The sequence below is a fragment of the Cebus imitator genome, unplaced genomic scaffold (assembly GCF_001604975.1).
Source record: "Cebus imitator isolate Cc_AM_T3 unplaced genomic scaffold, Cebus_imitator-1.0 Scaffold82, whole genome shotgun sequence".
Lineage (NCBI taxonomy): Eukaryota > Metazoa > Chordata > Mammalia > Primates > Cebidae > Cebus > Cebus imitator.
In genome coordinates, this window is record NW_016107397.1 from 1,948,745 (window position 1) to 1,964,813 (window position 16,069).

General features: G+C 47.3%; 1 protein-coding gene across 1 annotated transcript in view; it reads right to left on the reverse strand.

Moving 5' to 3' along the window:
• The window catches only part of PRKRIP1 (PRKR interacting protein 1), a 35,257-nt gene that overhangs the window by 3,817 nt on the left and 15,371 nt on the right, over window positions 1-16,069 (reverse strand). Inside the window, exons 4-5 of the mRNA XM_017533511.2 lie at window positions 15,713-15,798; window positions 13,252-13,319 (exon numbers count right to left, since the gene is read on the reverse strand). Of these exons, the coding sequence (XP_017389000.1) occupies window positions 13,252-13,319; window positions 15,713-15,798 (154 nt within the window). The remainder of the gene's footprint in view (window positions 1-13,251; window positions 13,320-15,712; window positions 15,799-16,069) is intronic.

Below are 16,069 nucleotides of genomic sequence, written 5' to 3' on the forward strand. Positions count from 1 at the left end.
AGTTTTAGTAGAGACGGGGTTTCACCATGTTGACCAGGATGGTCTCGATCTCTTGACCTCGTGATCCACCCACCTCGGCCTCCCAAAGTGCTGGGATTATAGGCGTGAGCCACCGCGCCCGGCCTGGAATTGTGTTTTCAAAAGTGACAGAGATAGGAAAGAAACACTTAGCCGGGAAGGAAAACTGGATCGAACATTTAACCTCTCATATTAAGTCTGGAAAGATGACTATATGTATTCCTGCCTAAATAAATCATCTATTAATCAAAATAATGATAATTTTGTGGCTGGGTACAGTGGCTCACGCCTGTAATCCTAGCACTTTGGGAGGCCAAGGCAGGCAGATAACTTGAGGAGAATCACTTGAACCTGGGAGGCAGAGGTTGCAATGAGCTGAGGTTGCACCATTGCGCTCCAGCCTGGGTGACAGAGCAAGATTTTGTCTCCAAAAAAAAAAAAAAAAAATAGGGTCTGATCAGTTTGAGATCAGCCTGGCCAACATGGCAAAACCCCGTCTCTATAAACATACAAAAATTAGTCAGGTGTGGTGGCATGTGCCTGAAGTCCAGCTAATCGGGAAACTTCGGCAGGAGAATCCCCTGAACCCGGGAGGCAGAGGTTGCAGCGAGCCGAGATTGTGCCACTGCACTCCAGCCTGGGCGATAGAGCAAGACTCCGTCTCAAATTACAATATTTTTGTGTATGCAACAGTTGTGTATGACGAACCAAAAGAAAGCAAAGGAGTCTCTCTCTCCCCCACGTGGCTGATCTGTGGTTTGGCATCACCATCATTTCTGACTCTGAATTTATTTGCTACTTATAAGCAATTCTTTTCGTGTACTTATTCACAGAGTGCTTAACAGTCATAAATACGACAGGACATTCATAGAGTGGCAAATAGTATGATCAGAGTAATTAAGCAGCAGTCGCATCCCAGGAACGCCTGGATCAGCGGCTAAATGGTAACAAAGGGCTTTCAATCCCCGCCAACAATGCTGTGTCCAGATCAAAGGTTACTGGACACTGTCATTTTCTTTTTTTTTGAGACAGTCTCACTCTGTCACCAGGCTGGAATACAGTGGTGCAATCTTGGCTCACTGCAATCTCTGCCTCCTGGGCTCAAGTAATTCCCCTGCCTCAGCCTCCCGGGTAGCTGGGATTACAGGCACCCACCACCACGCCCGGCTAATTTTTAGTAGAGCTGGGGTTTCACCATGTTGTCCAGGCTGGTCTCGAACTCCTGACCTCTGGTGATCCACTCGCCTCTGTGGGTCAAAATAGCCAGGGGCAGACCTGTTATTTCTAGTTAAATAGTTATAAGCTTGCATTGCTTATTGTGCACTATAGTTTGTACCTTGAACTAAGCTATATCAAATATTGGTGCAATAAAATAAAAATCAAGCAGCAACAAGAGGCCTAAGGTAAAGACCATCTGAGAGCACTGTGAAACCGTGGAAACCCACGGGGTGGCTGCAGAGCAGGAAATATCGCTTTGGTCCCCCGAATGCCTACTCAACATGAAGGTCGCATGAGGGTCTGGTAGAGAGGACTTCGTAACATCTCTGAGAAGGGAGGTGACCTCTGCTCACAAGATTGGGGAGGGTCTTTGCAGACGGGAGCTGGCAAGGAGGAAAAGCCTTGCAGGGCAGAGATCACCGGAACACCATGGGTTCTGCCTAGGTTCTCAGAATATGGAGCAATCTTGATTGCTGTGTCCTCAAAGCTGGGAGATAAAAGCCCCCTGATGCACTGGGTGTGGTCAAACTCCGTGGAGCCTTAGCCGCTATGCTTCTCATGCAAATGTACCTTGGCAGCAACCGGTGGTAGAACTCAGTGTTGTAGGTTTGCGTAAGAGTCACCACTGAATACTGCAGACCACACCTCCCCCTTGGCTATCTTGACCACATTAGTTTCAAGGCCTCCCCTGATCATCCCTCCCTGCTCCCCCACCCCTCATTTAACAAGTGTATACACCTAATAAAAGCCTGTGGAAACCAGAGCGGATCACCTCGCTTGAACCCATGCTGTGAACTCCCACTCATGTGTCTTTATTTCCTTTTCTCACTCCCTTGTCACTGCCACGACACGGGGCACCCAGGCACAGAGTTGGGTGGTTCTCAACATGCCTTGGCCTCCCAAAGTGCTGGGATTACAGGCATGAGCCACCCCACCTGGCCTGGACACTGTATTTTATTCTTTTTTGTTGCTGTTGTTTCTGAGACAGGGTCTCGCTCTGTTACCCAGGCTGGAGTGCAGTGGTGTGGTCACAGCTCACTGTAGCCTCCAGAGTAGCTGAGACTATGGGTGTGTGCCACAACACCTGGCTAATTTTTGTATTTTTTGTAGAGAGGAGGTCTCAACCATGTTTCCCAGGCTGGTTTCAAACTCCTGGGCTCAAGTGATCCTCCCTCCTTGGCCTCCCAAAGTGCTGGGATTACAGGCAGGAGCCACCACCCCCGGCCTAATTTTTCAATTCATCAACTTCTGTTCACTGCTTTTGGCATTTCGATCGTTCATCCTTCTGCTTCTTCAGGCGTGTGTGGCAGTCATTCTTGGCTTTCTGGGCTATAGATACACATAAATGCTTCCTCTTTTTCCTATCACTGTTACCCACAGGGGAATCTGCAGCCTTTTTGAGTTTTCAATACTGTATGTCAGGCCTCCATGTGCAAGCCTGGACCCAGAAAGTCTGACGTCCTGCCTGCCTCCGCGCATCACCCCCAACCCCCAACCCCCAACCCCCCACCCCCCACCCCCACCTGCGTTGGCCATCATCTCTGATCACCATTTCCAACCTCATCCTGCCTCTTAACTGTTCTTATGATAATGTGAATACTCCTCATCCCACCTACCATCTTAACTACTCTTATGCCTTACCCACCTGCAACTGTAACTAACCTGGTTGTAATGCATACTCCGTAACACCCCTGCTTCCTCCCCAAAAGATTTCCCGAATCTATAAAACCAACTCCTATCCCGCCGCCCTTCGGCCTTAGCCCACCTGCACCCAGGTGAATAAACAGCCATGTTGCTCACACGAAGCCTGTTTGGGGGAGGGGGGAAGGTTTCTTCATTCAACGTGCCTGTTTTTAACAATATACCACAAAACAGAAAACAAGCAAAAAAAAGCACTGAGTAACGCATGTAGGTCTGGGCCCCGTGTGGGGCACTATGGGGAACCTGCCACTGGCGCGTGTGGTCTGCAGAGGAGCCGTTTTCTTATCCTCTGTGGGTGTGCTTGTGGGGTGGGGGGGGAATCTGGGTGTATGTGAAAAGGTTGTACCGCAGCTGAAGGGGGCTGGGAGGGTCTTCTATCCCTGGGAGACACTGGATAATCTGTTGTGTATCTGCATTTCGGCCGTGACCTGTTGCATGAGGTCAGGTTTAGAATTCCCACTTGGAGCCTCATCTCACTGCCCGAAAAGCTCTGAATTCTGCAGCATTTCCACGTTTGGATTTTCAGGCTTGGGATGCTCAACCAGTACCTCACTAATGGTCAACACAAGGGATTTTGTGTGTGTGGAAGGCCCACTGTCAGGGTCTAAAAGTATCACTCTCGGGGAGGAGAAGCCTAGAAATCGGGTGCACATTCAAGGCATTTAGCAATTCAACAAAATTAACCCAGTTCATTCTTTCAACATAACAAATACATAAAGAGTAAGAAATCATAAAGTGGCTATTTCTTGTTAGCTACTATGCTTAATGTTGGTGATACAAGAATTTAAAAAATACTGTCATAAATTAAAACAAAGAGCACAAGGCCAGGTACAGTGGCTCATGCCTGTAATCCCAGCATTTTGGGAGGATCACCTGAGGTCAGGAGTTTGAGATCAGCCTAACCAACATAGAGAAATCCTGATCTCTACTAAAAATAGAAAAAATTAGCCAAGCGTGGTGGCAGGCATCTGTAATCCCAGCTACTCTAGAGGCTGAGGCAGGAGAATCGCTTGAACTCAGGGCAGTGGTTGCAGTGAGCAGAGATTGTGCCATTGCACTCCAGCCTATGAACAACACTCTGTCTCAAAAAAAAAAAAGAAAAAAAAGCACAACACATATATTAGGATAGCTGTAATTCAAAAAGTGGACAATACTAAGTGCTACAAGGACGTGAGGTAAGAAAAACTTTCACTGCTGGTGGGAGTACAGCATGGAATAGCCACTTTGCAAGACAGTTTGGCAGTTTCTTACAAAGCTAACAAGATTAATCCTATTATACAACCCAGCAACCATGCTCCTACGGATGTACTCTGTTGATATGAAACGTGCATACAAAGCCGGGCGCAGTGGCTCACGCCTGTAATCCCAATACTTTGTGAGGCCAAGGTGGGTGATCACTTGAGGTCAGGAGTTCAAGACCAGCCTGGCCAACATGGTGAAACCCCGTCTCCACTAAAAATACAAAAATTAGCCAGGCGCGGTGTTGAGCACCTGTAATGTCAGCTACTCCGAAGGCTGAGGCAGGAGAATTGCTTGAACCTGGGAACCCAGGAGGCGGAGACTGCAGTGACCTGAGATTGCCCCACTGCACTCCAGCCTGGGCGACAGAGACTCCGTCTCAAAACAACACCAAAAAACAAAAACATAGGGCCGGGCGCGGTGGCTCACACCTGTAATCCCAGCACTTTGGGAGGCCGAGGCGGGTGGATCACGAGGTCAAGAGATCGAGACCATCCTGGTCAACACGGTGAAACCCCGTCTCTACTAAAACTACAAAAAATTAGCTGGGCATGGTGGTGCGTGCCTGTAATCCCAGCTACTCAGGAGGCTGAGGCAGGAGAATTGCCTGAACCCAGGAGGCGGAGGTTGCGGTGAGCCGAGATCGTGCCATTGCACTCCAGCCTGGGTAACAAGAGCGAAACTCTGTCTCAAAAACAAACAAACAAAAAAAAAACAGTAGCACACAAATATCTGCCGCAGCTTTATCGATAATCACCAAAACTGGGATGCAACCAGGATGCCCTTCAGCGGGTGAACGGTGGTCTATACGGTGGGATACTATTTGGCAATAAAAGGAATGGGGCATTAAGCCACACAAAGACACAGATGAATTTTCAAGGCATTCAGGTAAGCGAAAGAAGACAATCTGAGGAGGCTGTATACGACACAATTCCAACTCTATGACAGTGTGGAGAAGGCAAAACCACAGACGCAGTAAACAGATCAGGGTGGCCAGGGGCTGGGGGTGGGGAGGAGGATGAACAGGGGTAACATAAGGAATTCTTTTAGGGCAGCGGAATTATTCTGTATGATATGGCGGTGGTGGTGGATACATGGTACTACGCATTTGACAAAATCCACAGAACCTTACAGCACAAACAATTAAAACTTAATCATGCCTTATTGTTGTTGCTGTTGTTTAGGACGGAGTCTTGCTCTTATTGCCCAGGCTGGAGTGCAATGGCGCGATCTTGGCTCACTGAAAACTCCACCTCCCAGGTTCAAGTGATTCTCCTGCCTCAGCCTCCTGAGTAGTTGACATTACAGGTGCCCGCCACCATGCCCAGCTAATTTTTTGTATTTTTAGTAGAGACGGGATTTCACTATGTTGGTCAGGCTAGTCTCGAACTCCTGACCTCGGGCGATCCACCCGCCACGGCCTCCCAAAGTGCTGGGATTCCAGGCATGAGCCACCTCGCCTGGCCTACTGTTGCTGTTTTTTCAAAGATGGAGTCTCGTTCTGTCACCCAGGCTGGACTGCAGTGCGGTGATCTTGGCTCACTGCAACCTCCACTTCCCAGGTTCGAGGGATTCTCCAGCCTCAGCCTCCTGAGTAGCTGGGATTACAGGTGCCCGCCACAACGCCTGGCTAATTTTTGTATTTTTAGTGGAGACGGGGTTTCACCATGTTGGCCAGGCTGGTCTCGAACTCCTGACCTCAAGTGATCTGCCCAGATCAGCCTCCCACAGTGCTGGAATTACAGGTGTGAGTCACTGCACCTGGACCTCCTTTCATTACTTTTATACTACTGTTTGTTTAATATTTTAAGATCCAGGAATCTGAGACTTTCTTCACAGGTTACAGGCATAGTGAGTAAAATGCCACTGACTGCAACTGAAGCACACACTTTGTTTTTAACAGATGAATGAATGGATGAGAAAAAAATCCTTGTAAGTATAGACTTGGGAAAATACTTGTGATACCATGGTACATGATAAAATCAGGATATCTATAAATATGGCATTTATAGAAATAAGACATATATTAAAAAACCGAAATAAGAAATGATATTAAATTGTTAAAGTCATTTTTAGTAAGGGTTACAGATAACTTTATAATTTATTTATTTACAAAACAGAGACAAGGCCTTGCTATGTTGCCCACACTGGTCTCACACTCCCAGCCTCAAACGATCCTCCAGCCTCAGCTTCCCCAAGTGCTGGAATTACAGGCGAGAGCCACCATGCCCAGCCAACTTTTATTTTTGATGTTGTTCTTTTCTGCATATTTTTAAAATTTCTAAAACGATCATAGAGTATCTCTTTTCTCCAAAGACACAAAGATGTGGATAGTTTTCCAACCTATGTTTAAGGATTTTGGCTCTGAAATAAACAGTTTGATCCAAACACAAGTAGAGTGCCTTCTGGACACGAGATACCTGCCCCTAGGTCAGGAGCTCTCAGTCAGGGACAATTCTGTCCTCGTCCCGCCTAGTGCACACATGGCAATGTCGGGAGGCATCCCGAACTGCGAATGACTGGGGGAAGGTGGGGGCTCCTGGCCTCTGGTGGGTAGATGCTAGGACGCCGTGAGACATCCTGCAGTGACCAACACACAACCCTTCACAACACAGCATTTCCAGCCTGAAGCATCAGCAGTGTGTCCATGGAGAAGCTCTGCCCCAGATGTGCCTAGTAACAAATCCCCTAAGGGCACCCTGGACTTCTTTGCTGAGCAGGCCTATGTTAGGATAAGTAACAGTGGTGTGGGAATAAATTATCTGGTGAGTTGAAGGCTTCAGAATAATCCAAACTGGCTTAATGTCATCCCATGCTGTCATTCAGACACAAGTCCCACACTGCCGGGAGTCTTCCCTGAGCTACTGGACCAGCACAGAAAACAAGTGACGAGACCTCCTCTCCAATAGCAGAACAGAACGCCCAGCCAGCTGCCCTCTCCTTTTTAGGAGAAGAGCCAAAAAAGCTCTAGTGATCTGCACCTCCGAGTTCATCCAGGACCCATGGCACACCAAAGCCACCTTGTGGCGCAAGCTGGTATTACCACATTAGTTCCCATTTCTTTCCACAGGACTACTGGAAAAGCGTGCTTAGGCTCACAAAATGAAAAATAAAGAAGGAAACTGAGAAGGCGAGGTAAATGGCATATAAACCACTCTTTAAAATTTTATTTATTTATTTATTTATTTTGAGATGGGTTCCCACTCTGTCACCCAGGCTGGAGTGCAGTGGCACAATCTCAGCTCACTGCAACCTCCCTCCCAGGCTCAAACAATCCTCCTACCTCAGCTTCCTGAGTAGGTAGGACTACAGGCCTGCAGCACCATACCTGGCTGATTTTTTTTGCATTTTGGTAGAAACAGTTTTGCCATGTTTCCCAGGCTGGTCTTGAACTCCTGGACTCAGGCGCTCTGTCTGCCTCGGCCTCCCAAAGTACTGGGATTATAGGTGTGAGCCATTGTGCCCAGCCTGATAAAAATTAATACCCAAAAAATACAGGGAACCCTTAAAATTCAACAAAATAAAAACAAATAACCTGATTTAAAAATGGCCAAAGGACTTGAATAGGCCTTTCTTGAAAGAAGATATACAAATGGCCAGGCGGGGCGCAGTGGCTCATGCCTGTAATCCCAGCACTTTGTGGAGCCAAGGAAGGCAGATCACCTGAGGTCAGGAGTTCGAGACCAGCCTGGCCGACATGGTAAACCCCCAACTCTACTAAAAATAAAAAAATTAGCTGAATGTGGTGGCAGGTGCCTGTAGTCCCAGCTACTTGGAAGAATCGCCTGAACCCAGGAGGTGGAGGTTGCAGTGAGCCAAGATAGTGCCACTGAACTCCAGCCTGGGCAACAGAGCGAGACTCCATCTCAAAAAACAAAACAAAACAGAACAACAATAACTACTACAAAAATGGCCAATAAGGACACAAAAAGATGCCCAACATCACAACTCATTAGGGAAATGCAAATCAAAACCATGGTGAGGTACCACTTCACACCCATTAGGATGGTTACTAAAACAAAACAAAACAAACAAAAACAGAAAATAAGAAGCGTTGGCAAGTATGTGGAGAAATTGTAGCCCTTTGGCACTGGTGGGAGCAAAAAATAGTTCAGTCCCTATGGAAGAGTATGGTGATCACACACAAATTAAAAATAGAACTAAGGTCAGGCATGGTGGTTCACACCTGTAATTCCAACACTTTGGGAGCAGCCGGATTACCTGAGGTCAGGAGTTTGAGACCAGTATGGCCAATCTGGCAAAACTCCATTTCTACTAAAAATTAGCCGGGCGTGGTGGTGGGTGCCTGTAATCCCAGCTACTAGGGAGGCTGAGGCAGGAGAACTGCTTGAACCCAGGAGGCAGAGGCTGTAGTGAGCCAAGATTGCACCGCTGCACTTCAGCCTGGGTGACAGAGCAAGACTCTGTCTCAAAAAAAAAAAAAAAAAAAAAAAAAAAAAAAAAAAAAAAAAAAAAAAAAAAAAAAAAAAAAAAAAAAGCAAGCAGTCGAAAGAAAACCATGCCAGCCTCTCGTGGTGGCTCACACCTGAAATCCCAGCACTCTGGGCAGCCAAGGCGGGAGGATCACTTGAGCTTAAGAGTTCAAAACATGGAAAAACCCAGTTTTTATTAAAAAAAAAAATACAAAAATTACCTGAGTATGGTGGCACAGGCCTGCGGCTCCAACCAGTTGGGAGGCTGAGGTGGGAGGATCACTTGAGCCCAAGAATTCAAGACCAGCCTAGGCAACATAGTGAGACCCCATCTCTACAAAAAATAAAAACTTAGCCAGGCATGGTGGTACACACCTGTAGTCCCGGCTACGTAAGAAGCTGAGGTAGAAGGATGACTTCAGCCCACCGGGAGTTTGAGGCTCCCGTGAGCCACGACTGCACTGCTGCACTCCAGACTGGGTGACAGAGCGAGACCCTGTCTCAAGAATACAAAAATGAAAACAACAAAAAGACAATAAAATGGTAGCCTTGAATCCAAACATATCAAGAAAAAGACAGAGACTGTCAGAATGAATTAGAAAACATGACCCAGTCTGGGCGCAGTGAGTCACGCCTGTAATCCCAGTACTTTGGGAGGCTGAGGCGGGTGGATCATGAGGTCAGGAGTTCTAGACCACCCTGACCAACATGGTGAAACTCCATTTCTACTAAAAATACAAAAAAAAAAAAAAAAAAAAAAAAAAATTAGCCAGGCATATTGGCGTGCACCTGTAATCCCAGCTACTCAGGAGGCTGAAGCAGAAGAACTACTTGAACCAGGGAGGTTGCAGTGAGCCAAGATTGCAACACTGCACTCCAGCCTGGGCAAGAGTGAGACTGTCTCAAAAAAAAAACAAAACAACAACAACAAAAAAAACACAGCATGACCCAAACATTTGACATACAAGAAACACACTTCAAATGTAGTGCTATTTGAAAAAGGGATGAATGGCAGAGTAAGGACCTCCAAAAATCTGCCCCTCCATAAAGGTAACAGAACACTGGCAAAAATCCTAAAAATCAACTTTTTCAGAACTCTGGAAATGCACCTCAGACTAGTCAAATGCCTGAACCTCACTAAAAGCGTGAACTCTGCGGGCTTTAATTTCCTGTCTCCCTGTCCCCAGATCTGAGGGAGCCTTGAAAGACAAGAGCCCTCCCACCCCCGCCACCGTGGCTGTAAAAAACGGGAGTAGGATGATTGGGCTGGGAGCTGTTGGAAGTTCCATCCCTAGAGCACTGGCCCTGGTTGACCTGTCTAGAGGCTTCCTGGAAACGTCTACCTGCAAAGCTTGTCTTTTGTTGATCTGATTCTGCATTGAGTTGAGCTCACTCAGGGTCAACAGCTCTTTTCCCCAGGTGTGTGTCAAAAACCATCAGTAACAACTGTTTAACATCCCACCACCCAAGACAGCAGTAACAACTGACGCAAACAAGAAATTGACTAAAAAGCTTAAAAGAAAAAGCTGGGACTCCAGGGCAGTGCACATGTCCAAGAAAGACAGCCAGGCCCTGACCTCACCTCTGCTGCCCTGGAGGCTCTGTGCAAGCAGGAAGTGAAGGCTACAACAAATGGCAGACTGCCTGTCAGGGGGTTGGAGGCACATTCCAGCACACACATAGAGCTCCCTGGCAAAGACATGGAGGTTCAAGACATTCAGAGAAATCTCTCATCTTCCACTGACGAACTAAGCTGACCGAGCAGACTTCAGAGTCCAAACACAACAAAGAATACAGGTTTTACAGAATTCATCAGGGAAGTCACTAAACACACAAATAGCAACAATGACAATGATAAGCAGCAAAACCAACAAATCCTGAGAAGAGAGGGTCAAATTACTCAGCAAAGGAGGCCTTTTTTTTTTTTTTTTTTTTTTGAGACAGAATCTTGCTCTGTTGCCCAGTCTGGAGTACAGTGGCACAATTTTGGCTCAGTGCAGCCTTGACCTCCTGGGCTCGGATGACTCTCCTGGCTCAGCCTCCAGAGTAGCTAGGACAACAGGCATGTACCACACCTAGTTAATTCTTAAATTTTTTTGTAGAGACAGGGTCTCACTATGTTACCCAGACTAGTCTTGAACTCCTGGGTTCAGGCAATCCTCCTGTTCCAGCCTCCCAAAAAGCTGGGACCACAGGTGTGCACCACCATGCCTGGCTGATTTCTTATTGTATGTAGAGATGGGGTCTTGCTATGCTGCCCAGGCTGGTCTTGAACTCCTGGCCTCAAGTGATCCTCCTGCCTTGGCCTACCAAGTGTTGGGATTACAGGTGTGAGTAGCTGCGCCTGACCTCTATTTCCAAATATAACACGTCCAAGTTACATTACCCCCTCAACAGATTGTGAGAGTAGCTTTTATGCCCAATCCTCCTACTTGGGCCAAGTACTTCCATGATCTACTGTTGCAGCGGAAGGGAAAATGATGGAGTACTTTCTTTGAGGAATGGAGTCCTATCAGTCACATTTTAGTCGCTTAAAATAATTTCTTCTAGGAAAGGGCGAGAAACAACCTAAAACCACATCCAATGTGTCACACAGTACAGCTCATAAGGAAATGGTTCCTAGAAGTGGCCAATCATATCATATACACACACACACACATTTCAGACAGAGTTTGATCTTGATGCCCAGGCTGGAGTGCAATGGCATAACCTTGGCTCACCGCAACCTCTGCCTACCAGGCTCAAGTGATTCTCCTGCCTCAGCCTCCTGAGCAGCAGGGATCACAGGCGTGCACCACCTCACCTGGCTAATTTTGTATTTTTAGTAGAGACAGGGTTTCTCCATGTTGGTCAGGCTGGTCTTGAACCCCCAACCTCTGTTGATCCACCCGCCTTGGCCTCCCAAAGTGCTGGGATTAAGGCGTGAGCCACTGCGCCCGGCCTTTATTTTTGTTTTATTTATTTATTTTTGAGACAAGGTTTCACTCCTGTCACCCAGGCTGGAATACAATGGTGCAATCTCGGTTCATTGCAACCTCCTCCTCCCAGGTTCAAGTGATTCTGCCGCCTCAGCTTCCTGAGTAGCTGACATTACAAGCACCTGCCACCATACCCAGCTAGTTTTTGTATTTGTAGTGGAGATGGGGTTTCACCATGTTGGCCAGGCTGGTCTCGAACTCCAGACCTCATGTGATCCACCCGCCTTGGCCTCCCAAAGTGCTAGGATTACAGGCATGAGCCACCATGCCTGGCCTATTTGTTTGAGATGGTGTTTTACTCTTGTTTTGTAGGCTGGAGTGCAGTGGCACGATCGTGGTGGCTCACTGCAACCTCAGCCTCCTAGGTTCAAACGATTCTTTTGCCTCAGCCTCCCAAGTAGCTGGGATTACAAGTATGGGCCACCATCCCTGGATCAATCATATTTTAATACGTCAATGAAAATCTGACTTCACCCTAAGACCAAAAACCACAATCGTGTACTCAGGAAGCAGGCCTGGTCAAGCAGGGAATAGCCACAGATTCAGTCATGTGGGGGACAGTGTCATTTTCTGGTCTCTTAGCATCTTTGGCCCTTTCCAGCTGGGGACCCCATCCTTTATCCTCAGCCATGGGTTCCCAGGGATGGGGGATGGCAACCCTAGTGTTGTGATGGGTTCAGAGGTAGCAGGATTGGCAGCATGGTGGGATGCTGACCGAATAGCCAAGCCCGCACCCGATTCTTCCTTATTAACGAGACCTCAAATCTGGCTAGGGTGGCAATGCTCTCAGCTCGCAGTGCCGGATCACGATAGGCTCGAGTCGGTTATAACAGTTTTCTATTCCTCCAGCCTGATAGCAGCTAGGGATGGCAAAGTGACCTAGTATTTAAGGTGACGTCTTCTGGGCACTTCTGGAGAAACTTTTGCTCTCCGATTTAAAAAGGGCAGATCACGCAAGTACCACCTCACTCCCCTTCTTCCTGCTTTGAACGCAGGTACTGTGCCAGAAGCCATGGCAGCCACCTTGCAGCCTTGGGGTAAAGGCCAAGGGATGGGCGGGGGTGCCAGCCCACACTGGCACAGTCACTTCAGGCTGCCACCTACCACCAGATTTCTCATCCTATAAAAAACCCAACTCCTCTTGGTTTAGGCACTTTGTTGGCTGCGTTTTGTTGCTTGTAGCCAAAAGCAACCTTACCTGACCTGGCAAATGACTCAGTCAGAGCCAGAGACACAAAAAGACTTTTGGTGGGAAAGCTGAGACGTCCTTTCAATCTTCCCTCCTGGGACAAGATCGAGGCAGGATGTGGCCCCAGATCTGCTGCAGGCACCTCAAAACCACAAGGGGGTGTGAGCTGCCTGAGGACAGGACACCAGGACAGAGGGGGAGACGGCAATAACCAACAACGCCCCTGATCTCTCTGACCAGCCATGCCCAAAGGGAGGTCTGTCCTCCAACTACCCTAAGCCAGTATCTTTTTGCTTAAGCCAGTTTGGTTTTCTGATACTTGCAATTAAATGGGTCCTAGCTAACATGAACGAGCTGCTGTTTCTTCAGTGGCCAGCCAACCCAAACCCTCCATCCCTGTGTTTCCTGACAGTTCAGCCACCGTGACCGACACCAAGAAAAGAAGCTACAGCCAGGAAAAGTGGGCACCACTCACCTTCTTTTTGTTTCTTCTGTTCAAGTTTCATCTTCTTTGCCAGTAATTTCTTCTCTTTTAACTTCTGGCTAAAAATATAAAACCATACACATTGATGCCTTCACTACCTTATGGTATTTCTTAGAAAATAAACACCTCCTATGGTATCTTTAAAACCTGTGCAGTAGCACAAACATTACAATGACAAAATAAGAGAAACATTAGGTGAGTGCAAAGGTAACTGCAGTTTTTGCATTGATGGAATGTGCTGTTTTATATTGGAATACACTATTAAATAAAGGTGGTTATATTATATGTCATTTTAATGGGCACTTCTGGCTTTATGGTTTTTTCTTTGCTAATGTCTTATTACTTGCTGTTTATTTTATGATTACTTTAGACTATGGAAATGATGTTAGACAAAAAGCAAATTCAAGTGATTTTCTTATTCAAATTCAAAATGGGCCATAAAGCAGTGGCAACAACTCACAACATCGACAATGCATTTGGCCCAGGAACTGCTAACTAATGTACAGTGCAGTGGTGGGTCAGGAAGTTTTGCCAAGGAGATGAGAGCCTTGAAGATGAGGAGCATAGGGGCCGGCCACTGAAAGTTGACAATGACCAATCCAGGGCAATCATCGAAGCTGATCCTTTTACAGCCACATAAGAAGCGGCCAAAGAACTCAACGTTGACCATTCTATGTTTGTTCAGCATTTGAAGCAAATTGAAAAGATGAAAAAGCTCGAAACCGGGTGCCTCTGCCTCATGAGCTGAGCAAAAATCAAAAATATCATCATTTTGAAGTGTCATCTTCTCTTACTCTATTCAACAACAACAAACCATTTCTCAATCAAATTGTGCTGTGCGATGAAAAATGGATTTTACGTGACAACTGGTGACAACCAGCTTGGTGGCTGGACCAAGTAGCAGCTCTAAGGCACTTCCCAAAGCCAAACTTGCACCAGAAGAAGGTCATGGTCACTATGTGGTGGGCTGCTGGCCTGATCCACTACGGCTTTCTGCATCCCAGGGGAACACTGGGGAAGTATGCTCAGCAGATTGACGAGCCGCACTGAACACTCCAATGCCTGCAGCTGGCAACAGAAGGGGCCCAATTCTTCTCCACGCCAATAGCCGACTGCACGGTGCACAACCCATGCTTCAAAGGTTGAACAAACCGGGCTGACTTCTTCTTTTTTTTTTTTTTTTTTTTCCTGAGATGGAGTTTCGCTCTTGTTACCCAGGCTGGAGTGCAATGGCACTATCTCGGCTCACTGCAACCTCCGCCTCCCGGGTTCAGGCAATTCTCCTGCCTCAGCCTCCTGAGTAGCTAAGATTACAGGCGTGCACCACATTGCCCAGCTAATTTTTTGTATTTTTTAGTAGAGACGGGCTTTCACCATGTTGGCCAGGATGGTCTCGATCTCTTGACCTCGTGATCCACCCGCCTCGGCCTCCCAAAGTGCTGGGATTATAGGCGTGAGCCACCGCACCCGGCCCACCTGACTTCTTGCCAACCGACTACCACTTCTTCAAGCACCTCGACCACTTTTTGCAGGGAAAGCCCTTCCACAGCCAGAAGGACTCAGAAAACGCTTTCTGAGAGTTCATCAAATCCCGAAGCATGGATTTTTACATTACAAGAATAAACCAACTGATGTCTCGCTGGCAAAAATATGTTGATTGTAATAGTTCCTATTTTGATTAATAAATATGTGTTTGAGCCTAGTCATAATCATTTAAAATTCATGGTCCAAAAGTGAGTTACTTTTGCACCAATCAAATACTTCTGCACGACTCTGCCAGTCCATCCTTCTCAGTTGCTTCTATTAGGATTCAAGAGCAAATCCCAGGGAGCCCTGAGGCAAAGTAACCTCAGAAATAAAGGGGATCCTTTTAAAAAAATACATTTTTTAGGCCAGGTGTGGTGGCTCATGCCTGTAATCCCAGCACTGTGAGAGGCCGAGACAGGTGGATCACCTGAGGTTGGGGGTTTTGAGACCAGCCTGGGAAACATAGTGAAATCCTGTCTATATCAAAAATACAAAAATTAGCCGGGCATGGTGGCGGGCACCTGTAATCTCAGCTACTCAGGAGGCTGAGGCAGAAGAATCGCTTGAATCCAGGAGGCGGAGGTTGCAGTGAGCTGAGATTGTGGTACTGCATGCAGCCTGGGGGACACAGTGAGACTTTGTTTCAAAAAAAAAAAAAAAAAAAAAAAAAAAAAACCAGACATGAAGGAGACACAGAAATCAATGCGATCACTAAAGTCCTGACTTGCAAGCTCTGGACAATCTGTAACCAGCTGGAAGGTGCTAAGGCACTTGCTCTGTTCAGGTTGTAGAAGGCACTGCTCTACACTCATGACCCCTACCGGTCACGCAGGGGAACTACTATTGACTGCAAGGACTCAGCTCACCCAGCCCTGTTCCCACCCCCGGCCCTTAAGTGTCACCACAGTTAGGCCAGGCCTCTTACCGCTTCTTCCGGCGCTTTGCAGTCTGCTCCTCTGCAGCGATTTTATTCTTTTCCAGTCTCTTCTGAAACTCTGCATCCAATTTTTGCTGCAACAAAACCCACATCATTTAGACACGATAGGTCTGGGTAGACTGTGGGAGGCTTTTGCTCAGGCTGAGTAGGAGGGTCCTAGCAGTCATGCCACTGGGGGTGCTAGAGGCACTACCCGGGTCTCCAGGGCCATTTTAACTTTAAAAGGCTACCCCAGGCCGGGCGCGGTGGCTCAAGCCTGTAATCCCAGCACTTTGGGAGGCCGAGGCGGGTGGATCACGAGGTCAAGAGATCGAGACCATCCTGGTCAACATGGTGAAACCCCGT